Source organism: Mercurialis annua, linkage group LG7 (assembly GCF_937616625.2).
Source record: "Mercurialis annua linkage group LG7, ddMerAnnu1.2, whole genome shotgun sequence".
Classification (NCBI taxonomy): Eukaryota; Viridiplantae; Streptophyta; class Magnoliopsida; order Malpighiales; family Euphorbiaceae; genus Mercurialis; species Mercurialis annua.
The window spans coordinates 3,572,208-3,596,639 of record NC_065576.1 but is presented as its reverse complement, the minus strand read 5'-3'; the positions used below and the strand labels follow the sequence as shown (position 1 = coordinate 3,596,639).

At 31.2% G+C, this 24,432-nt stretch overlaps 4 protein-coding genes across 8 annotated transcripts; all 4 read left to right on the top strand.

Moving 5' to 3' along the window:
- Window positions 1–359: 359 nt before the first annotated feature.
- Window positions 360–2,437, top strand: LOC126657756 (red chlorophyll catabolite reductase, chloroplastic). Its single transcript, XM_050352521.2, has 2 exons — window positions 360–743; window positions 1,588–2,437. The coding sequence occupies exons 1-2, from the start codon at window positions 375–377 to the stop codon at window positions 2,197–2,199; spliced, it is 981 nt and encodes a 326-aa protein (XP_050208478.1). The 5' UTR covers window positions 360–374; the 3' UTR covers window positions 2,200–2,437.
- A 4,476-nt stretch (window positions 2,438–6,913) lies between these two features.
- On the top strand, window positions 6,914–12,823 carry LOC126654940 (abscisic acid 8'-hydroxylase 4-like). Its single transcript, XM_050348943.2, has 9 exons — window positions 6,914–7,145; window positions 7,229–7,550; window positions 8,818–8,967; window positions 9,067–9,315; window positions 10,130–10,219; window positions 10,324–10,402; window positions 10,981–11,087; window positions 12,105–12,223; window positions 12,537–12,823. The coding sequence occupies exons 1-9, from the start codon at window positions 6,958–6,960 to the stop codon at window positions 12,646–12,648; spliced, it is 1,416 nt and encodes a 471-aa protein (XP_050204900.1). The 5' UTR covers window positions 6,914–6,957; the 3' UTR covers window positions 12,649–12,823.
- Window positions 12,824–14,829: 2,006 nt separating this feature from the next.
- LOC126656048 (pentatricopeptide repeat-containing protein At3g16610-like) lies at window positions 14,830–18,069 on the top strand. 2 transcript variants are annotated; one of them, XM_050350502.2, is made up of 3 exons: window positions 14,830–16,807; window positions 17,138–17,841; window positions 18,032–18,069. In XM_050350502.2, the coding sequence occupies exons 1-2, from the start codon at window positions 14,926–14,928 to the stop codon at window positions 17,797–17,799; spliced, it is 2,544 nt and encodes an 847-aa protein (XP_050206459.1). In that variant the 5' UTR covers window positions 14,830–14,925; the 3' UTR covers window positions 17,800–17,841; window positions 18,032–18,069. The 2 variants fall into 2 exon arrangements, with proteins under 2 accessions (XP_050206459.1, XP_050206458.1); XM_050350501.2 differs by having other exon boundaries at window positions 14,830–17,841.
- On the top strand, window positions 17,922–23,634 carry LOC126656050 (ATP-dependent RNA helicase eIF4A). 4 transcript variants are annotated; one of them, XR_007633164.2, is made up of 10 exons: window positions 17,922–18,069; window positions 18,208–18,267; window positions 19,093–19,198; window positions 19,311–19,359; window positions 19,437–19,574; window positions 20,286–20,519; window positions 21,122–21,161; window positions 21,246–21,343; window positions 21,851–21,918; window positions 22,994–23,634. XR_007633164.2 is itself a non-coding variant. In XM_050350503.2 (9 exons), the coding sequence occupies exons 3-9, from the start codon at window positions 19,131–19,133 to the stop codon at window positions 21,866–21,868; spliced, it is 645 nt and encodes a 214-aa protein (XP_050206460.1). In that variant the 5' UTR covers window positions 17,925–18,069; window positions 18,208–18,267; window positions 19,093–19,130; the 3' UTR covers window positions 21,869–22,079. The 4 variants fall into 4 exon arrangements, 2 of the variants coding, with proteins under 2 accessions (XP_050206460.1, XP_050206462.1); XR_007633163.2 differs by lacking the exon at window positions 22,994–23,634 and adding an exon at window positions 22,191–22,263 and having other exon boundaries at window positions 17,923–18,069; XM_050350503.2 differs by lacking the exon at window positions 22,994–23,634 and having other exon boundaries at window positions 17,925–18,069; window positions 21,851–22,079.
- The last annotated feature ends 798 nt before the right edge of the window (window positions 23,635–24,432 follow it).

Sequence of the window (24,432 nt, the reverse complement as noted above, 5' to 3'; positions counted from 1 at the left end):
ATATACAGTTTTGAAAACAAACATGCTTTTAAGATAGAAAAATCCACATTTTTAAAAAATTTCACGCATCAGAAGGTATAATATATGTCAATTATGTACTTTAAAGTGCTAAAATGTTTTAAAAATACGCTTAACGTTACCAGATAAGATCTAGAATATACAAAAGGGCAATATTTAATTCACTTTAATAACGGTAAATGCATTTTCGCTCTAAATATTACATAAAAAGTATATCTGCTCTTCAGAATAAACATGAGGAGTATATTAGTAACTTTTCCTTTTCTACAAACAGAAGAGTGAAGATATTTTTATTTCCAAATACGGTGCGTTTAATCGATTATAAACATCAGGAAGAACACAAGAATACAATAAAAATGGCTATTAATTTTTGTAGAAGTATTCTACCCTACTCTCCCTTGTGCTTTCCCTCCACTGGCAAATCTTCAATTCCTTCACTTCCATTCAGATCAACATCATCATCAACAAGAACAGCATTTTGTATGGCTTCGTCATCGTCGCCGGAATCGGAGCTGCACAATCAGGGACGCATAAAATTCATGGAATTTCCATTTGTATCGGCTCCACACAGAGAACTAATGGTTGATATAGTATCTACAGTAGAAAATCGCCTCGGCTCGCAGCTTTTGCCTTGTACTCTCCCGCTCGACGTACAACACTGCCAGAACCAAAACGGGAACGCACAAGCTTCTCTTCATGTTAGATCCGGTCACCAGTCTTCTCCTGTAAGTGATTGCTTTTTTTTTTTATTTCCAGTCAGGTTTTTGATATAATCCAAAAATGTTTAGACTTGTCATACAAATTTACCTTAAATTAGGTATTAGAGATAATGTAATCTTACCGATAGGATTAGAATTAGGACTAGGTTATCCTATTTTATTATGAAAAAAAATGAATTATGTATGCTCTTAATTCCAAATAGAATGAGTGGGTAGCACGAACATAGAAATAGGATACTTGGACACGGCGAAATGGTGTTGATTTAAGGTTTCCTGTGTAGAAAATGAAGTTTCGCGTTTGAAACACCAAGTTTCCGACAGGTTTCCGAAACTGGAAAAGTTGATTGAATGAAAGTGTCCGTGCAACCTACTGAGATATTCAAAAATATAATTAAATTAAAATTTTAAGTCATAAAATCAAAATTTTCAGTTTTGAAATTTAACAGGTTGAATTATGTAAACATAATCTATCAAATTTGAAATGAGAACGAAGTTTTCTATTAGTCTCAATCTCTTATTTGGAGATAGATTAACTGTGCGACTACAATATTTTGGAGGCTAGTTAAAATTATAAATTTAGTGTGTCGTCGGTCAATTAGGGAGTGCCTAGGTCCATAAACTTGTGTGGCAGGATTAATTATGTCTAAATTCATTCATTAAGGTCAAATAGATCCAGAAGTTTATAATTTCATTTCAGGTCAGTTTAATTAAAATCGTCTTGTTATTCTATCTCGATTTGGAACTGTTTTTTATAAGATTTGGGTCAAGTGGATCTTTATTGATCAAATTAGATTTGTTTGATTAAATAAACCATATCAGTGTTTATTTTACTGTATCTGATGTTTATTAGGTCGATTTCATATTCGGAAGTTGGCTGCATTGCAAATTACCAACCGGAGCAGCATTGAACATAACCAGTCTATCAGCCTATTTGAATCTTTCAACAGATGCACCAAACTTTCTCATGGAGATCATCCAGAGTAGTCCATCATCACTAGTTTTAATTCTCGATTTACCTCACCGAAAAGACCCTGTTCTATATCCAGACTATCTCCAAACTTTCTATGAGAATTCTCAGTTAGAGACGCACAGACAAACTATTCACAAGCTTAAAGAGGTTCAACCATATGTTACCTCGTCTCTTTATTTTCGTAGCCTCCTCTCGCCCACAATGATACTCATTCGGGTAGAAACCGAGTCAGGGGATGCCATTCGAATGGAGGAGATTATGAAAGATCACATACATCCTGTTGCAAAGTCGGTGCTTGAGATTTGGTTGGATTATTGTGGTTGTGGAGAGAGAGATTTGGAAGAGGAGGTGAAAGATTATTTGAAGAGAAGAGATGGGATTGTTAAGAAGAAGTTCATTGAGATTGATCTTGAATCCAACTTTCCGAGGCTGTTTGGACCGGAACTGACTGATAAGGTATTAGGGCCAATACGTGAAATTTTTAATGTATGAACTATGAAGTTCATCCTCCAGGAATGTCAAGATGTATCATTGTAAGTTTACTATAACCTAAATCTGCCTGTAAATATTTATTCATTCCTAAATGAACATACTTGTGTTTGATTCATAAATGAAATGAATTTTAGAGTAGAATTGAACCAAAGAAAAAGTTAAGATATGTTGTATTTTGTGCACTTCATGAGTTCTATACCTGTAATTGTTTTGCTCAAGTGAAATTTAATATTATTGACATTGTTGAGTTTAATTTGGAAAATATGTTGGACTAAATTTACAACATAGATTTTATTGAACAAGTTCTTTTATAATTTGCTAGATTATACTGTATTATACCATGCTTAGTTGTTAGTAGTCTTAACTCTTAATTATAGGTCAATTTTTTTAGAATTTTCTGGTATTATAACATATAAAGACAAATCTAGGCTTGTCTCCACAGCCATAGCCTAGTGTTACAGATTCAATTTCTCCTTTCCTCATTGTAATAAAAAAGAAATTAGCTTTTATTAAACTTAGTAAAATCTAGAGACAGAAAATTCTAGAATTAGAGACGAGGTGATGATACTTAATAGATGTATGATTGTTACTGCCCTGAAGGCACAATCAAAATGAATGGATTTTGTAGTCATATTTACTTATCGGATTAGTTAAACGTGTCGGGTTTTGGTTAGTCATATACCTATTGGATTTTGTAGCTCTCGTCTAATTTCCAATTTACTAGTTAATTAGTAACCAACGACACCACAGACTCCGATTTTTATTTAAATATTGGTTTTGTATATATAACTGATATCGGATAAGCGATATAAATACAAAATCCTTAATTGCAGAATAGGGTTGATTTGGTGGGTGTTCTCTAAAACCAAATCGGTCCGTCAACTTCAATTAAACAGGTTGAACACATACATAAACTTCAAATTCAAAAATAGATTGAGATACTAATAAATAAATCATATTCTAACTAGTAAGTAAAAAACTCTTGCATTTTTTTCCTATGTAAATGGGTTGGAACCATATTTCTAAATTTTAAGAAAGAACCAAACCATACTGATTTTCTGATTACAGCCGGTCAAACCGGCCGGGCTTGTTCGTTTCTTAAACACTGTCTGGCACAGTTTCATCTTTAAATTTAAAGTATGTACAAAAACATTACACAGATATGTCAAAAGAGTCTCTTTCTGCAATAGTTGATGAAAACTGACTTTTTTATTGCTTTCATGTGGTATATCTGTTATGCATTAAATCAGAATCAGATTTTTAAATATGTAGAAGCTTCTTCATACTCATATATTAGCACATGCGGCTAAAAATTGCAAACAAACATAATTTTCACTAAGAATTGGTGTCCTTGAAAAGGAAACCGATGTAATCAATAATCTAACTAATTACCATCTTATCAAAATTCACGTTGTCATGATCTATTCAAAAACAAATGAAATCGTGATGTTTTGGAACATTGATTGGAGTACAGGACTGAATCCATTGGCATGTTACGTATATATGGATTTATTTCTGGTACCGCATTTGCTATGAGATATGAATAAAACTTTGATTTATACACATAAATTATAGTTTTCTTTTTTATAATTGGGAGGAGAGTGATTGTGAGAGGAATTGAACCTATAACCTTGACATAATATTATCCAGCGCTTATACTATTAAATATTAAACTGTAGCTTGTTGGTTAGGGCATAGTTTTAGGGTTGCCAGCAAGTGATCAAATTAATATGGTTTGTGGAACAAAAATATTGAGTAGAAATATAATTTGAAAATTGATCAATCAAATAAACTATGTAATAGAATAATTAAAAGATACAACAAATTTGCGTATTCGGTTAATGTCTACATTAAGGGATAAAAAAAATCTAAGTCATTTAAGGAGTACAAAACACACACATAAACATTTTAATAGGAAACCTTTTTATAAACTATATTTTTAAAACAAACGCTGATAATTGGTTCAACTTTCTCACACACCAAGCTAGAAACAATTATAATGTCTTACATCTCACACATCCCTTTAAACTCTAACTTGGATGATAGAAAAATGCATCACTCGTATCCACCACGGTTTCCACCATAATTGAGGTGATTTTCGTGATTCAGCGCGGTTGCGGTGTAGCCTGTAGGCCATATTGATTTTCTTGTGCAAGTGACTTCATGTAACGCCCGTAATCTAATAAAAAATTTCATTTCATTACCATTTTCACCACGCCTCATATAGTGAGATTTCAGCCATTCTAAAAAACAAATTTCATAATTTAAATCATCACATTAAATTTATTAGAATGTAGGCATAATCGTAACCACTCCTTATTTCTATGGTGGAATTAAGAGACAAAGTATGTGACGTTATTTTTTTGATATCCGTCATTAGATATAATTATTTTTAATCGTTTTATTAATTTTTTTCTTCAATCACCAGCCATTTTTCTCCCTTTTCACTGTTTTTTATCATTTTCATTCGGCCAATTATTTAATTATTAATCAAGTTTAATTTAGTCCTCCAATAGTACTCAAGTTCAAATTACTAAATTATGTCTACAAGTTTATTTAGACCTCAAAAAGATGATACGTCGAGTGTCCTCCTGCCTAAGGCAATTTTAATACAATTGACATAGCTCCACCACAATGGTTTTGTACGACTGAATGCCTGAATTTCAGTTGGACAAGAAAAGAAAGCCCTACTATTTACTCTAACCACTTCGATCTCGACACGTAATAACTGAGATCAATCTGACGGTGACAGCAACCAGACGTATACCAATCTCTTTGAAGCTGATCCATCAAAGCTTACACGTGAGTGACTACTCTCCACGTGGAAGTGGGCCACCTTCCAGAATTTTCCACGTCAGCATCATAGACTCTTCAGTCTTCACAACAGATTTGGGTCCCACATTTTGTCTGTCCAGTTCATATATTCGAAGGCTGTAACTGGAAAAAGAATGAGAATCCAATCTAATAAAATCAATACTTTTTTATTTTTGTTAATAAGAATGATAAAAATAAGCAAACAATTTTCTTTATTTAATTTTAGCAAAAGATTAGCAGTACTATAAAACTTTAATGTATCGGAATAAAATCATTTATGTAGCTTATGAAGACACGTCATTGATGGAGAAATTAAAAAAAAATTAATATTATTAGTGACTGATAAATAGAATCTTATCCAGTACTTATATATACTATACTTATTTACTTATATGTCTATGATAAATATTCTATATATGCTCAAATTTTATTGAGAGCAATTAGCTGATCGATTATAAAACTTCAAAATTTCAAAAAATACAAGAGAACTAATACTCGGAAAGGGACAATGAATGGATTTACAAGAGCAATTAGTTTTACATTTTATAAAAAAAATTATGTATTGTTATATAAATAAACTGATTTCCTTTATTAATATTTATGTATAAAAATATAAGCCAACGAGTTATAATTCAAATGTTATAAACTTTGTACAACAAACATAACCTTAAGTTTAGCACAATTATCCTTCTTTTTTTGTAATCTAATTCATTCCGGATTTTTTTTTTCTCACTGTTTTTTGATTATTGTAACTCCTTCGATGGTTTGATGCATGCAATGATTTTTCTTTTACTTTCTCTTTTCACCAATAAAATTCGTAGGAATTATATATTGTTGCAGGTAATTAAAATATTGTGAATGTTGTTGCCTTAATTTGTATTTTTGTTCAAATTCCTCATATTTTAGGAAGTGAGTGGAGATGCAAAGTGCGAAACAACAGAGATTTTGTAATTGTTAGAATGAAGTAGGTGGCACTTTAAACCTGAAAAAGCCTTGTTTTTTTTATCCCATTTGTAATGTTCTTAAGAGCACCAGATCTTTATTAAGGACACCTGGTGTTCATTAAACTTTTCTCTTACTAAAGAAATCAATTCTCTGACGTAACCTTCTATATTTTTTAGTACTACATAACCACTCCCTAAAGTTAATTAATTAAGCACAATTAATAGTATTAGCTATATTAATGAGCAATATCTCAAATAATATAAGGGGGCAACATTTGTCTAGATTGTGAGTTCAATTTCTCGTACTAGCACTCTCTCCTCCCCGTCGATAAAATCAAAAATAAAAAGCAGCATTTGTTATACAATCTACGACAAATTCAGTCAGCTAATTGAGTGAAAACTAAAGATACTATATATACAATCTATTGATAAATTCGATTTAGTTTGATTAGACAAATTCGTTGATTTTGATTTCAGACCAAAAAATATTGTATAAAACAAACCCAACCGGAAACTGACTGCAGGTTGATTTAAAAAGTTTATATTCTTGTAAATTTGATTCAGGATAATTTAAAAACAGGTTAAATGCAATTAAAATTAAAAATTTAGCATGTTTTACAATTACAAAATAAATTTTAATTTTAATAATGTCAGAAACGAACTATAAATTTTTGTAATTTGGAATATCGTATAATTTTATGATAAAACAACCATACGAGCAATAGAATATATATTGTTTCAGCATCTATATCAGTATTCTTTATTTGTGAATATTATACATATAAAATAACAGTTTGTGTCGTACTCGAGATTTAAATTTTTCATTGTAATTATAAACACACACTAATTTTATAAGTAATCTAAAAAATTGGTTCAAACCGAATGCTCATCCTACTAGACTTACAACAATTAAGTTAACTTCTAGCATTCTTTTTCTTCTATAAATAGCCATTTTCATTGAGTTGGACTTAGCATTAGAAATAGAGATAGAAAGAGAGAGATGGGTTTGGTTTTTGTATATAGTTTTTGCCTTGCCCTATTTCTCTTGATGACCATACTGATCAAAAATAGGCAAAATAAGCAAAGAGCAAAATTGCCACCAGGTTCAATGGGCTGGCCATATATTGGAGAAACCCTTCAACTCTACTCCCAAAACCCTAATTTTTTCTTCACTAATAAGCAAAAAAGGTAACAATCTTTTGTTGGTTTTCTCTAATTTAATTTTCTTCTAATCAATGGGTATTAATTTTTTTTTTGATTTTTTAATTTAGATATGGAGAGATTTTCAAGACTCACATTCTTGGTTGCCCTTGTGTTATGGTGGCTAGTCCTGAAGCAATTAAATTTGTGTTGGTGACACAAGCAAATTTGTTTAAGCCAACTTATCCATCTAGCAAGGAAAAATTAATTGGCCCATCAGCAATTTTTTTTCATCAAGGCAATTATCATACTCAAATTAGAAAATTAGTACAAGTTTCTTTGTCTCTTGATGTTATCAGAAATTTGGTCCCTCATATTGAAGCTATTGCAATTTCTGCATTGGAATCATTTTCTAATGGAAATGTTGTCAACACATTTCATGAGATGAAGAAGGTTAGTTTATCTTGTCATTTCCACTAAGCAATAACTATTTAGAGTTCTAGAGACCAATTTTTTCCGTCGCTAAATAAATAATTAAAGCGGAGCTAATTAGCAAAGTTACGTGGGGATATTATGGCACCTTTATGGTGTTGTAATATCCCGAAGGACATACCGACATGTTCGACGTCCCTGATGAAGAATCCGTCGTAAAGGAGTTCCACATTATTAGTCGTGAAATTCTTGGAATATTGCTGAGGATATTATTGGCGACGAACATAAAGCATGTCGGTAAATCTATCATTAAATTTTCTTTGTGATGTATTCATTGAATTCGTCTATAATTGTCCAATTATCGACGGACCTCACGTCCGTCGGTAAACTCCATCATATTTTCAGTAGTATGTGTATGTGTATATATATAATAGAAGAACTTGAGAATTTAGCATTCCAGCGGTCAATTTGTTGGGGTCAAACGTTAGTTCAATGTCTAGCACAAAAGATCAAAATTTGTCCAAAAGAAATCACATGTTTAAAATTTAGGCTATTCTTTTTACAAGGTTTAGCTTTCATGCATATTCTAAGATTTTAGCTAAAAAACAAATTAAACGAAGTTTCCCTGTAAACAGCTAGCTAGCAATACTAGGGTTTGGCCTAATGGTAAAAAAACTCAAACCTTTACGACTTGTTACAATTATATCTAAACTTTTCAATTTTTGCAATAATATCCAAATTGCATTTTTTTTGTTGCAATAATATCCAAATTGCATTTTTTGTAGCAATAATAGTCAAATTGATGTCTAAATTTGTTGTTTTCAATTAAAATATTAGGCTATCATTATGGTTTGATGTATAATAATATAGTAAAAGTCCCAAAAAATGGCAAAAAACTCAAAAAAATTCACATAAAAAGTGCAATTTGGATATTATTACAACAAAATAATACAATTTGGATATTATTGCAAAAATTAAAAGGTTTGGATATAATTGCAACGAGTCGTAAAGGTTTGAGTTTTTTTTGCCATTAAGCTTTAGGGTTTTGTTAAAATCACTTTGGTGTAATATATGACATTTATGGTAACAATAATAAATCTCTTATTTTTAAACTAACATGAGTTTAAAAAATTTCCAGTTAAAAAGAATCGAAATAGTCCGTTTGATTGGTTTTCCGGTTTCGTGTATAATCAAATTGATTCAATTGGATTAATTATGTGGATTAGTTCGGTTTTTTCACAGATCTACTCGCAATATCTTAATGTTACGCATATTTTTGTGAATGTAGTTCGCTTTTGACGCTGCCGTTTTAACCATCTTCGGTAACTTAGAAAGTTCTTACAGAGAAAAGCTGAAAATAAATTACCATATACTGGACAAAGGTTACAATTCACTCCCTACAAATTTACCTGGAACTTTGTACAGTAAATCTCTCATGGTAAATATTAATTACTGTCTCTATCAATTAATCCAGGTTTTTTCATCACCATTGCTATCTTTAATTCAGTTTTCTTTATCTGCAATTCTTAATTTTCAGGCAAGAAAAAGGCTAAGCAGGATTATAGGAGAGATGATGAGGGAGAGAAAAGAAAAGAACTTAGTGCAGAATGATCTTTTGGGTTATCTACTAAAGTTCAAGGATGAGAATGGACTTTTTTTATCCGATGATAAAATTACTGATAACATCATTGGTGTACTATTTGCGGCTCAGGATACTACAGCTAGTCTCTTGACATGGATTCTTAAGTATATTCATGATGACCCTAAACTTTTAGAGGCAATAAAGGTAAATTGAATTTTGAAAACAAAAATACTATCAAACTCCTCCAATTAAGTTCAAATTGTTATTTTTCTCCTACATTTTAAAAGTGATTATTTTTCTAAAATATTCCGAGAAAATTATGGAATATTTAGGGCAAAATCATTTTTTCTATCCACAATTATGAATAAAATGACATAAATATTACTAAAAATAATTTCGACAGTTTAGTCCGTCAATTTTTCTAGAGCTGATAATCATATCCAACCCTCAAATTCACACAAAGCAACAACATTTATTTCCGTATTTGGAGAAGGGTGACATAAAATACGTTGTGTTGTACAATGACGGAGCCAAGATTTGAACATTAAGAGGCTCAAATTGTAATTTATATTACATGGATGAGGCAATTTTGGAAATAGAGGGAGCCAATTTCTAAAATATAAAAAGTTTACATACTAATTTTAATATTTTTAGAAAGTTGGAGGGGGCCATGGCCCTCCCTCCGTCATCGGTTCTGTATGTGTCAATTAAATAATATGTTTTTATATACAAATTGTTAACAACAAGGAAAAAAGTGTCATATAAGCAAAATCTACATAAAAAACATGTTTAAATTGGAAATTTGTATTATTGTGATAATAGTTTTTTAATTTTTTTATCAATTTGACCATAGATGAAATCTTTTTGTCTAATTTAACCTAATCATAGGGAGTGGTATTATTATTTACTTTTTCTTAAAATTTCTTCGACAAACTATGTTAATGTTGATATGCATTTCCTAATAAGTAAATTAATTCATCATTTAATGAAGCTGATGATTACTTTGGTGGTTTTTCAGAAAGAGCAGACGGATATTTATGAATCAAATGGAAGAGGAAAAAGGGCATTGACATGGTCTCAAACTAGGAATATGCCTATCACAAATCGGGTATGTTTTGCAAATTATAACAATATTGAAAATATTTTATAATGATTAATTATGGAATAAATGATTACCAAACATTAACTAATTAAATAATTAATTAATTTCAGGTTATAATGGAGAGCTTGAGGATGGCAAGTGTCATATCTTTTACCTTTAGAGAAGCTATTGAAGATGTCGAATATAAAGGTATTTTTACTATGTCACACTTAATTAGGTAATAGTATGTAAAATGAGGGGAAATTTACACAAACTATTTCTAGACTATCGTTTATTTATTTGAGCCGTTTCTAAAATTTAAATCGTATTTTAATTATTGCTATATTTTTATTTAATAATTTGATTATCTCAACTATCTTCATCAATTATAATGACTTGGTGTGCAAATGAAATATAAAGTTTTTGTCATATGTGGCATCATGTGGCAATTTTGGACATTTATATAAAATTTATGTTAACAACCCACATTATTAAAAGTGATGAAAATAACGTGACAATAAAATTTATTGCCTTCTTAAATTATCTATCGAGCCATTACAATTATTCAATAAATTAAAGATATAGACGAATTAACAATCTATTTTACGTCAAGCAAGTCTAATGCTAATTAACGATAATATTTGATCCGATAACACTTAGATAATTAGAACAAGATTGATTCAAAGATCCTATCAAGAATTTTTCGTTTCAGCATTTCATTTTCGGTGCTACATAGTTATTAATATTCTTATATTGCAAGAATATTGATGATACATAATGGTGATCAGGATATTTAATTCCAAAAGGATGGAAGGTACTTCCTTTGTTTCGAAACATTCATCACAATCCAGATTTCTTCATTGATCCGCATCTATTTAATCCTTCAAGGTTTGAGGTAATATAATATGATATTCTCTAACACCATATGAACAATGCATGATTATTTTACAATATTGCTATTTTTAAAAGGACTAATCCATTTTAAGGTCCTTCAAATTAACATTTTTAGTTTATCAGGTTCTTAAACTTCCATTTGGTCTTATATGATCTCTGAATTTTATATTTTTAGTTCATATATTCCTTAAACCTCCATTTGTACTTATTTAGTCCTTCAACTTTACATTTTTTAGTTTATCTCGTCCCTACAATTTCATCCGTTTGAGACCCGAGAAAGCAATAAAAATCAAAGTGCTAATTCAAATAAGACCAAATGGAAGTTCATGGACTAGATCAACTAAAAACGTAAGGTTTTGGGGCCAGATAAGACAAAATGAAAATTCAGGGACCTGATAAATTAAAAACGTAAAGTTCAAAAACCTTAAAATGAGTTAATCCTTTTTAGAACGAGAATTGAAGACAAAATTTCTAATTTTTTTTTTGTACAATCACCTTTTTTTTAAGACTTAATAGATAAAAATATTAATTTATTTTTTAATTTTTACGATTTGAATCAAAGTTTTAAAATTTTGTAATTTTAGTCTCATTTTAAATCTTTGCAACTACTTTAGCAAAATCGTCCAATCGTTTTAATAATGTGTGCATAAGTCCAAGTGACCTCCATAATATTAAAAAAAATCATGCCGACATGGCAAGACCTAATGGACCGGAAAATCCAAACTTTTCAAACCTTTTGTAATTATAGTTAAAATTTTAAATTTTTTTACAATTTTAATCCAATATATCAAGTTTTGATTAGAATTGTAAAAAGTCGAAAAAATTTAAATTTTTTGGTATCCATTAAACCTTCTTTTAATATGTGTTAATTTTTTCTTTTTTAATAAATGGTGAATAATTTTATTAATGCACGGAAATTGGCTATGTCTTTAACAATTTTTATTCTGAAAATATCACCATCTTTAATTTACTATTTAATAATTTTTTTAATTTATTTTCCTAAATGTTATGAATGAAGGTTGGTCCAAAAGCCAATAGTTTCATGCCGTTTGGAAATGGAGTTCATGCATGCCCAGGAAATGAAGTTGCGAGGCTAGAGATTATTATTCTCATCCATCATCTCATTACAAAATTCAGGTAATTTGTGTCTCTAATAATTAATTAAGCAGATCCCATAATGGAAATTTAGTTGATATAATAGAAAAAAATTATTTAGATTTATAAATTTATATTAGCAAAATCAAATCAAATATTTACCGTAAGGTGGCACATTTGAAGCGCCAAAAAAGACTTAAATTAGTAATGGAATTTAATATCCGTCGCTATTGACCGACGGAAATTAATAAAACCGTCGCTAATTAGTAGTTTTTGAAATAATTAAGAATCTTGAAATGGAAGAAACACAAATAAAAGTAAACAGAGATTAATTGACAAATGCATATTGGTGCAGGTGGGAAATAGTAGGGTGTGTAAGTGGGGTTGAGTATGATCCATTTCCAATTCCAGAGCAAGGACTTCCTGCTACTTTTTGCAAACAATCAACCAATCACAGCTGCCCATGATAACAACATTTCTATGCTTCATTTTCCATTTGCGTCATTTACTTAAAAAAAAGTATGATTATAGTGACATTTTATTGGGAAATATGTGAGTTTTTAGCAAGAATTTTGGATTTTTTTTCATATGTTTGATTGATGTTATGTCTTTTTCTTGATAATGTTTCATTTCATTGCAAAATCAGCATTTTAGGGGTTTTTAATGCATTTATGGCCACAATTCATTCCCCATTACTTGTGCATGGATATGGATGTTGAAATTTTAGACATTTAGTAATTTAGATCGTGTTGGAAAACGAATGATCGTTGATGAGAAAGCTATGCAGAAATTAAATATAAAAAATATAAAAATTTACATGATTCAATCAATGTAATTCACATTGATAGGCAAAGAGAGTTTAATTATATTATGGCGAGAGTAGAGTTGCAATGAAATTAATATAAGGTGTTTATATATATTAAAAACCTTCATGATAAGCTTTAATATAGTTTTAAACTGATTTAGATTTTAAAATTCGGTCAAACGTGAAATATCATCAGTCTTAATAAAGCTCGTACATTAGCAGGCTTTACGATTATTTTACTATGTGGAACTGGACATAGAGCCGAGTAAGGAGTCCAAAATTCGGTTTAGAATCGATTCATTAACTGGCTCTCCCTAAATATAGAAGTCAACAAAATGCAATTAATCAATCGATTTTGAGGTCGCCTATTCTTTAATCCGCTCTCGCATCATCAAATTCTAGACTCCTAATTTTATAGATACATTCAAATAGCCACCTTTCGGTTAACTGATGCCCTTTACACCGAATGAGCCACACATCACAACAATTAAGTTCAAACTTGATCAATTGTTCTATAAAAAAGATACAAAAAAAGGAAGTTTGTGCTTTATATTTTAGTTAACTCATCAAGTATTATTATAATGTGCACATAGACATACTTAAAGATCAGTGATTAAAAACCAAATAAGTTGGTTCAACCGATTAAAATGAAAATTAAACTAGAGAGGGTGTGTTAATTGGTTGAACCAAAAATCAACCAACTGTATGGTTTAACTGATTTAAAAATTTAGAAATTTTATCCAATCAATTTGGATCAGATTAAACAGATGAACCTGATTGAATTGGAGTTGAAACGATGATTGAACTAATTGAACCAGCCGTTGAATCATGAACTAGATGTAATTTTTTTTGTTTTCAGTTTTACAAAGTAGGATGAACTGAAAATCAGTGTTTATAATAGTGTGCTTGGTTGAAGAAATTTAGGGATTGATAAATTTCTCAAACCGTACCAATAGTCGGAGATTTAAAAAATGAGATATCCATAGTCGGAGAGTTTTACATTTTATCTGTTTGTTCTTAAAAAAACAAAAAATAGATAAATACCTCAATAACTTATGTAGCTCGGAATTCTCAATAAAATAATAAAAGCTGAATATATAGTTTGACCTTTAAACTTATATTCTTTTATCCATCTAACTCCTAAATTTAACGTTTAACCTATCAAACATCTGAACTTGTTAGATAATTCGATTTGACCCATAAACTTGATAAATACATAAACATTAAACCCCTCCGTACATAAATTCTTATACAATGTTTCAAGAGTCAAATGGATACAGATGAATTCGATGTTTACGTATATTTATCAAGTTCAGAAGTCAAATCGTATTATTTAACAAATTCAGAGATTGTATAGATGAGACGTTAAGTTTAAGGGTTAGATGGTTAAAAAGGTATAAGTTCAGGAGTCAAATTATATATTAAGCCTAAAAATAAATGTGCCTAATTTAAATTATACAGCCCGCGAGAGAATTTTTTTTTTCATATATCCACATAAAGAAAAATATATATAAAAGATTATGATTTGTTTACGTAGTGATAAAATTACGTGATTTTATTCCAGCTATGTAGTTATATTAGAATAGAAAAATTATAATGACATAAATGCTTTATATATGAATTTGCAAGCGATGAGTAAATATTAAAATTATTATTTATTATTTAGTTATATTTTGTTATGTACTAATTTTTTTTTTAAAACTCAATAATTTTAAAAATACCTGTAGGAGTTAAATGGTTATAAATTTGAGTTAGTGATTAAAATTTAAGGGAAAAATTGATAAAAGGTTAATTTTTGTGTTAATTGAAAGTTGAGGTAGAAAATTGATATTTAATTCAATTAACCTTCTCCGGTCAATACAACAACATTCAAACCAAAGAACACAAATAATACCGGTAATAATGGCGGGAAAGACAAAGCTCTGCATATAATCCATCAATGGCTCATCATCCCCATCTATTAAATTTCTTATCCCTCTGCAAAACCCCTAATCACCTCAAATCTTTCAAATCTCTTCTCATAATACACGGCCTAATTAACCACAAGCTTTTATTAGTGGACCTTTTAAAATCTTGTTTTCATTTGGGTGCTTCAAATTTAGCTCTCTCAATCTTCAATTCAATCAAAAAACCAACCCTGTTCTTGCAAAACTTGGTTATTAGAGGTCTTAGTAATCATGGGTTACATGACCATGTCTTATCAGTGTTCATAAAATGCCGAGATTTAAGCTGCCCTTATGACAATTTTACATTTCCTTTTGTAATTAAGGCTTGTTCAGTTGTTAGTGATTTTGGGATTTTGAAAAAGATTCACTGTGTTGTTTTGAGAAATGGGTATGAACAAAATGTCGTTGTTGGAACTTGTTTGGTAGATTTTTATGCGAAAAATGGGGTTTTAGAGAGTGCACGTGTAGTATTTGATGAAATTCCGCAACCAGATTTGGTTACTTGGAATGCTTTGATATCTGGTTATTCTTTTCACGGTTGTAATTATGAAGTGTTTGAGATTTTTAAGCGTGTTTTTGAAGTTGGTTTGAAGCCTAATTTGAGTAGTTTGGCTAGTGTAATCCCGGTGTGTACGCATTCAGGTTGTTTCGATTTTGGAAGATCTCTCCATGGGTTTGCTGTTAAGTTTGGACTTTTTGCGGATGATTTTCTGGTACCTGCTTTAATTTCATTATATGCTAATGCAAGTGATGTGTATTTTTCGGATGCGACTAAGTTGTTTGAAGCTGTATGGGACAAGAATGATGCGGTTTGGAATGCTATGATTTCAGCTTATACGCATAACCACATGCCTCTTGAAGCGTTTGAGATGTTTCGAGAAATGCAAGATTCTGGTCTGCGTCCCAATTTAGTCACTTTTGTGTCGGTTACTCCTTCGTGTGAGCTTATTGGTAGTGTCTGGTTTGGTGAATCCTTACATGCTTGTGCTATAAAACATGGATCAAAAAATCATACTTCTATGTTAACAGCCCTTGTGTCCATGTATGCCAAACTCGGAGAGATCAGAAAAGCCAGATATTTATTTGATTCAAATCCTAATAAGAACCTCTTATCATGGAATGTCATGGTTTCTGGATATGTGTACAATAATATGTGGGATGAATGTTTGGGTACATTCTGTGAAATGCAATTGGGTGGATTGATTCCGGATGCATGGACCATAGTTAGTGTCGTTTCTGTCTGCACCAAACTGGAGGCTGTTTCGCTCGGCAAGTCTGCCCATGCATTTTGCATTAGGAGGGGTTTCAATTCAAACATAAACGTGTCAAATGCACTCCTAGCTTTCTATTCTGATTGTAGTCATTTTGCCTATTCTCTAAAACTGTTTCACAATATGGATACTCGGGATCTATTGTCATGGAACACTTTGATATCTAAGTTTGTACAAATCGGAGAAGCAGAAAAGGCTGCTGAACTTTTTCATCAGCTTCAGAAAGATGGCTTGGCGTTGGATGTGGTCACCCTGCTAAGCATTCTCCCTATGTTCTGTGGCAATGAAAATCAGGGTCATCTGGGTCAAGGAATGTCTTTTCATGGGTATGCCATAAAAAAGGGTGTTTCTACTGACGTTTCTTTAGTAAATGCACTAATAAGCATGTACTGTAAATGTGGCGACCTCGACGCAGGGAAACTACTTTTTGAAGCTATGCCAAAAAGGTGTATAATTTCTTGGAATTCGTTGATCGGAGGATTTCGACATCACAACTTACAGTATGAAGCTTTGATCATTTTTAGACAAATGATTAAGGAAAGTCAGAGGCCGAACTCTATAACTATGCTACACTTATTACCTTTATGCTTCAGCCAATTTCACGGTATGTCTATTCATGCTTTTGCAATCAGATCAGGATTTATAGAAGAAACGCCTCTTCTTACTTCTTTGATGTTCATGTATGCTAGATTTGAAACTATGAAGCTGTGTCTCTTACTATTTGAAACTAATAAAACGAGAGATATATCTTTATGGAATGCCATTATTTCTGTGCATCTCCAAGCAAGTGGTGCTGATAAAGTAGTGGCCTTATTCTGCGATTTGCTTCGAATCGGATTACAAAAACCTGACAGAATAACTATTCTCAGTTTAATTTCAGCTTGTGTTCACTTAAAAAATTTAAAGCTTGCTATTTGTGTAATGACCTTTATAGTACACAAAGGATTTGACAAAGATATAGCAATCAGCAATGCCCTTATAGATTTATTTGCAAAATGTGGAAATGTTATCGATGCTCGACAAATATTTGAAGCCTTACCGGCAAAAGATTCAGTCTCTTGGAGTGTAATGATTAATGGGTATGGTCTACACGGAGATGGCGAAGCCGCTCTAGAGCTTTTCAGGCAGATGCAATTTTCCGGGGTAAAACCTGACGACGTTACATTTTTAAGCATTTTATCAGCTTGCAGCCATTCTGGTTTAGTTGAAAAAGGTTGGATGATCTTCAACTCTATGGTCGAGCAAGGGATGTTAATGAAAATGGAACATTATGCGTGCATGGTGGACCTGCTCGGAAGAACTGGTCACCTAGGGGAAGCTTATGAAATGGTTAAGAAGCTACCATGTGAACCTTCGATTAGTTTACTGGAATCCCTGTTGGGTGCTTGTAAAAATTATAGTGATATTGAACTTGGGGAGAAAATAAGTGCGATGCTCTCGATTTTGGATTCAGAAAATTCAGGATCATATGTTGTGCTTTCTAATATCTATGCAGCTGCTGGACGGTGGACGGATGCTGATAGAGTGAGGTCTCATATAGAAGGAAAGCGATTAAGAAAGATTTGTGGCTTAAGTTTCGTAACTGAGGGGGTTTAAAAGATCCTAATGAAGTGGATATATGCTGAGGCGGAATCAAGGGTGCACGACGAGCGACTGCCTCCTCTAACCGCTACTTATATGTTATTTAGTTGATTTATTATTATTTTCTCCCTTCAGTTGTTGATTCCGCCACTGAATAGCGGAGTAGGAGTTGCTTCAGAAAAGGATGTCTGTAAGATCAACTAAATGGTATCTGGGTTATTTCTACATGTTACTGAACTTGTCAAGGTGTGCAGAAACTCACAGGATGAAAAAATCATTAACCAAGTACGTTTGTTAACTTTGTATTCAATTGCAGTCCCTACCAAGACACATTGTGCTAGAGCTAGCTCATTTGCATATGGTAGAACTATAAAATTATTGCTGTCTTCATAGCTGACTTAATTAATTATGTGATAATTACAGCAAACAAAGGATTGTGTTGCAAAAACATTGAAAAGGCTCGACGAAAAACTCCATGGACAAGTAAGTTGTCTAATTTTATTGTGTAGCGATTGTCCTTTTTTTCACCATAAAATTTGAAACAAAAGGTCAACGCTCCCTCTAATCTTGTGACGAGGTCATCTAACTCAATTTATACTTTTTTGAGCAACTAACCCTCCAAACTCTTCATTTTTGAGTCAAATAACCCCATAATTTATATTTTTATGTCAAAAAATGGATTTAGGATAATTATATCATAACAATTAAGGAAGTACTTAATTACTTTTTTAAATTCCTCACCTCCGATTTGTATTTCACGCGTTTTAAAAATACAATTATAGGGTTATTTGATCCAAAAATAAAGAGTTTTGGGATTAGTTCTTCAAAAAAGTATAAATTTGGTTAGATGATCCCGTGTCACAAGTTTAGGGGCGCGTTGAACTTTTATTCATAAAATTTGGTATTCGGGCATAACCTTCAAAAATACATTGCAGGGTCAAATACATTGGGGGTTATTGAACTTTTAAATTATTTCGAAAAGAATACCAAACTTTAACTTGTTTTTTTAAGGTCACCTAGGGTTTTTCCATCTTATTTTGTTTATGTGGCAACCTAAATTAAGAATATTAGTGCATGGCGTATAATTAGAATATGGATTCCCACATCAATAAAATAAGATCAAAAATACCCATTTGAAATAAAAATTAAAGTTTTATGACCTTAAACAAAATATTAAAGTTTGATATTCTTTTTGAAATAATGTGAAAATTCAGTAACCCCAGAGTATTTAACCCAAACGTTATATATTTAATTCTGAAATATAAAATCCTAAAACGTCTGAAACGGCGCCGTGTAATGAACTACAAGTCTACAAGACGAACACTGAAGGTAAAGTTCGTAATCAAATGGCCATAACTGATGCAATGGAAGCAGTGGCAGTAGCTTCACCTCCTCGATCTCCTTCAAATCCTTGGTAATAATACATCTTTTAATTAATTTATTTATTTATCTGTATCTTACTCAATTTAATTCCTCATATTTTTGTTAATTTTATTAATTTCAATTCAGTTTCAATAATAATGCAGCCAAACGCGTCACTTTTATGTTGCTGTTGATCGACTCCATTTCAAAATGGTACGCTATCCAATTTGCCTGATGTTGTTTTAATTTTGGTGGAAAATTTGAAGAAATTTGAGTTCTTATTTGTTCAGGAGACGTTAGTTGATTTATTAGGAGTGGCCGGCCGCCGTGACGGAATGCCGATGGTGGTTTGTTGCAGCTCACGTGACGAGCTTGACGCTGTCTGCTCCGCTGTGTCTTATCTCCCTTACATTTCTTTTGCTCCTTTGGTACTGCTCTGTTATCCTTTTTTAAAAATGTTAATTTCATTTCTCGAGTTTTAGGGTTTCTTTACGTTTGCTCAATCAATAATGTGTAATTTACTTATATAATCATGTGAATATGTATAGTCTGATTATCAATTTCCGCGGTCAGTTTGATCACATCTTCCAATAAATATAAGGCTTCATTTTTTATATTAATATTCTGTTTGTCTATTTGTCTAAGCTATATTAATATTCTGTTTGTCTATTTGTCTAAGCTATGTTTAACTGTATGATCTAATAACATCAATCTCTCAAGGCTTATGATCAAGTGAAATTATCTATATTTTCAACTTGCATATGCAGATGTAAACTTGCACTTCAAGTCAGTTTTGAACCTGTTTTACGTCAGCTTTAAATCCCCTGTCAGTTGTCTTTTTTCACCCTATTTTCAGGTGGAACCTATTTTTATGGATGGAATTTAAGTTTTCCCTCTTTTAACTTTTGATATGTTAAGAATTCAATAAATCATGTGCATAGCACTTCTGAGTACTGCGGACTTTGTCGACTGCGCTGTATTTTTTTTTACTAGAGGTACTTGTTTTGGTTACATTGTGGCAGAAACGCATTAGTGTTATAGTACATTAAACTTTGGGGATTTTATGTTCTTTCCTTATTTTGTTACCTTGTACTTGGTATGCTTATTAATGCAGCTTCTGCGCATTGTAACCATGCCAGTACAGTGATCTAGCTGAAGCAGAACGGGCTTCAGTATTGGAAAAATTTAGGCAAGCAACTGTGAAGTGGAATCAGAGTGCCACTGCTCTGTCAGGAAATGAAGATGAGATTGGAAAAGATAAGGACAAGTCTCATATGATAGTTGTTACTGATGCCTGCCTTCCGCTTCTTGCAACTGGGGAGTCGCCAATCTCTGCTCGTGTTTTGATTAATTATGAGTTGCCGATGAAAAAGGTGAAGTTGTTATGTTCCTGCCAATGATTATGGTTAATTGATTTATTTTATGAAGCTTCTTCCCTCTTTCTTTCTCTTTCTCTCTCTCTCTCTCTCTCTTGGAAACTGCATCAAGCATTTGTGAGGTTATTTGTTTTATAGTTTCGGCAACTTAGTCCTGCTTTGTACTTTTTTTTTGTTTGAGCCTAAGCTTTGAAAATGGCACTTTAAAGTAAATATTTCATATTTCTATTTTTTTTTATCGGATTCGTATTTCTATTTTACCATCTTTACTCCGTATTAATACTTTAGAGACTTAGCATCTTGTAGTTTCTTCTTTTCTTGGATCTTCGTATTTCATGCTTTGGTTTCTAAAATCTATATTATGCATGCAGCATTATACTTCTGCGGATTTTGATTATCTTGTTCTTTTGTATAAACCATCATGTAGAAAAGTTCATATCTAATGAACAAAATCGATTTTACCCTTTAATCAGCTCCTAAAAGGAACATGCCTGTCTTATACTGTTGATTATTTTCCCCTTCATGGGCATTTTTAGTATTAGTACTTATGACCAGGGATTCATTTTTAATTTTCTTGTCACTGATATGTATGCTTGCAGGAAATATATGCCAGACGCATGGCTACTTGTTTGGCAGCAGGTTTTTCCTCTCAATCTATTTTAATTTGTGAAATATATAGCATGGGTAATCTAAGTATTCTGTGATAAATCTATGTACTTGCAGATGGGATTGTAATCAATATGATTGTTGGGGGAGAGGTAGCGAGTCTTAAAAGTGTTGAAGAGAGCAGCAGCCTTGTCATTGCAGAAATGCCTATTAATGTATGTTTGCCTGTTCCTGTTAATAGGTTGCAATTTATCAGGAATAGCATTTAATTAATAAATCTCAAATTCCAATAAGTTACACTAACAGATAAGGAATTAGGCTTTTTTTCATAGAAAGGTGAAATTGCAAGTGTGGTAACGTTATTGTTTGGTTTAATTGCAAAACAAATCATGAACTTTAGCGTGTTTTGGAATTTCAATATGAACTTCCAAGTTTGGCAATTTAAAATACAAACTATCAATATTTTGCAATTCGAAACATTGAGTAATATTCTGATTAAAATAAATGATATGTGGATGCTAAAACAGTGACATGGTAATATATATTTTGATGTCCATATTGACATTTTTTACTCAAAATTGCTCGGTTATTGTTCTCAGTTTTTATCATTTTATCATTGCAAGCCCTATAACAATTGGATTTAAGAATTTCTTTTTTTCTTTTTACTAAAGAGTACATTTTTAATGAATGTGTGATTGACATGAATGTGTTTATTGTTTCAGATTTCTGAGATTTTGTGAAGGCTAATTATGCTGGCTGCAAACCTGAGTTTGGGGGAAAATAAAAATTTGTGAGTGGTTGCAGATAGTGAATTTGTTTTAGCTGAATTTGCTTTTCCTATCGGACTTGTTTAATTTATATCTCTGGCTTCTTTGGGGAAAAAATAAAAATAAAAATAAAACTGGTGACCTATTATAGCAACTAAGGTGAAGAAAGGAAATTTTGGGTTTATATTTAGCTGCCAAACCAATTTTCAAAATTAATTATAGAACCAAATTTTTCTATTTCAGAAAATTCTTTTTTAAATAGCACTAACTAGGAAATTTATTTTATTCCTTGCAGGATAATGCAATGTAATTATACTGGCCTGATTTGTTCATAATGAAATTTATCAATCAGAAAATTATATTAATCAGATTCTTACATAAGTACAGGGGGTATTTGGTAAAACAAATCTTAACGTTTTACTTTTTTTGCGATTTAAGCCTAACGTTTAAAACTTTATGAAACAAATTTTAATCTTTCCAATTTTTGCAAATTGTAGCCTAAGCCGTTTTCTGGCAATTATTTGCCTATGTGGCAGTCATATTATTGATATATTAAATCCCAACATTTTTAAAATTTTGCAAATAAAATTACAACGTTTTGCATTTTTGAAATTTGTAACCTAAAAAGGATGAGAAAATTAAAAAAGATGACAAAATGGCAGGAATTAGAACTTGGGCTACAATTTGCAAAAATTGAAAAGGTTAAGATTTGTTTCGTAAAATTTAAACGTTAGACTTGAATCGCTAAAAAGGTGAAATGTTGGGATTTGTTTTGTCAATACCCCTATATATATATATATATATATATATATATATATATCCTCCCCTACACACACACTACATTTACATAAGTATGCATTATTTTCGTACAAATTTATATACTGAATCATCCGGTTAGAATTATATCTGTGTACGGAGCAGTTTAAAATTTTTAGTTCACAATTTCTATTATATTGTTCAGAGATTCTCGCTGGATTTAACTACATAATCTCATTTACCAAATCTTTTCTATTTTAGTTTGAATTTAGATTGAAACAAAATCTCATTTACTAAATCTTTCATTATATCCTCTCATTAACCAAATATATCCCATTTTAGTTTGAATTTAGGTTGAATTAGTTTTGAAATGGCGAAAACTAGGGTTGCCACCAATCAATCTCTTATGGATCTTCCTCCTCGTTGATCGGCTCATTACCTTGCTCTTCTGATGAGGAATCAGAGCCGTTGGAAAACGCTTCATCATAGGATAGCTGCTTATTTGAGGGATTTTCAAACCGCTCTGAGTCTTGAAGGGATTTCCAAGCTGCTCGTTGGAAAACGATTCATCGTAGGATAGCTGCTAATTTTAGTACGAGAACATTTAGATCCGGCCTTCTTCGCTTTTTTTTTTGTTTCCCTGTTCTAGAAAATTACAGATAGAGAACCTTATGCCGCCATGATGAACAAATCGGAATCGGGGATCAGATCCGCGGAGCAACAACATTTTTTTGATTTCTATTTTATGGCTTGATTTTCTTGTTGGTTAATCAATGGTGTACTAATGTTACACCAATAATTTTGTTTTTAATACATTTAATGGTTAACTTCGGGTGAACTTTTGGTTGTCCTCCAATGATGCTTTTGATTTTATGATGTAATTTGTTTTCTTCACTTATGTATCTGTAATGGTTGTTGGTTAACCAGTGATTTACTAATGGTACACCAATAATTTAGTACAATGTTAGTAAACGTTGGATTAACCGTGTAATAAATGTTATTTTGAATATATCGTTAATGAATTGTTAGTAAACCGTTGATAAGTTTGAATTGTGTATTTTAAACAAACAATACCTTAAAAAAATGTATTTAGAATACTATTATTGAACCGTGAGTAAACCGCCGATAAAGTTATAGTTAGTTAATTTTTAATAATTTTTTAGCAAACTGAAATTGTGCGCTTAAAACATAAATTATTTTGTAGTATATCATTAGTATCCTGTTGGTATACCGCTTGTTAACCAAAATCATATTTTTGAGAGTAAAAAAAGTGAGCCGTTATTTTTGTTTAAGAGTGAACTGTGATTTTCAAATAAACGTTTACAAAATATTATCATTGATTTTGTTTAATTTAATTTTTAAAAGATTTTAATTGATTTTATTTGAAAAAATCTTTAATAGCTTTTATTTTGAAAAGATTTTAATTGATTTTATTTGAAAAGATTTTAATTAAAAAGATCTTAATTTATTTGGGAAGATTCTGTTTTTTTTTTTATGAAAACTGCTTTCCTTATTTGATTGTTGACCGTATTGCTTAAAGTGAAAAAGTTATTGGCGCAAAAATAAAATTGGTAATTTTATTTTTTAACTTTTTTTTTCTCTAGTAAAATTTTGGAATATTTTAACACATGTTGGATATTTGTTAATTTTCTCTAGTTATTAGTTGGTAGCTAATAGCAGTTAGCTGATAGACAATATTTGTTGGTGAGATATTATTAGATGATGTTGTTGATATATTAAATGGCCTAAAAGGTATACTAATTTTTTTATTTTTTATGAAA

Bases quoted from the DNA above. Each gene is read 5' to 3' on its own strand.
- LOC126656050 (XM_050350503.2), top strand. From the start codon at position 19,131: ATGGCCATAACTGATGCAATGGAAGCAGTGGCAGTAGCTTCACCTCCT. The intron at 19,575-20,285 runs GTACTGCTCTGT...TAACCATGCCAG, and splicing joins ACATTTCTTTTGCTCCTTTG to TACAGTGATCTAGCTGAAGC. The intron at 20,520-21,121 runs GTGAAGTTGTTA...GTATGCTTGCAG, and splicing joins ATGAGTTGCCGATGAAAAAG to GAAATATATGCCAGACGCAT.
- LOC126654940 (XM_050348943.2), top strand. From the start codon at position 6,958: ATGGGTTTGGTTTTTGTATATAGTTTTTGCCTTGCCCTATTTCTCTTG. The intron at 10,403-10,980 runs GTATTTTTACTA...AATGGTGATCAG, and splicing joins TGAAGATGTCGAATATAAAG to GATATTTAATTCCAAAAGGA. The intron at 11,088-12,104 runs GTAATATAATAT...TTATGAATGAAG, and splicing joins TTAATCCTTCAAGGTTTGAG to GTTGGTCCAAAAGCCAATAG.
- LOC126656048 (XM_050350501.2), top strand. From the start codon at position 14,926: ATGGCTCATCATCCCCATCTATTAAATTTCTTATCCCTCTGCAAAACC.
- LOC126657756 (XM_050352521.2), top strand. From the start codon at position 375: ATGGCTATTAATTTTTGTAGAAGTATTCTACCCTACTCTCCCTTGTGC. The intron at 744-1,587 runs GTAAGTGATTGC...GATGTTTATTAG, and splicing joins CCGGTCACCAGTCTTCTCCT to GTCGATTTCATATTCGGAAG.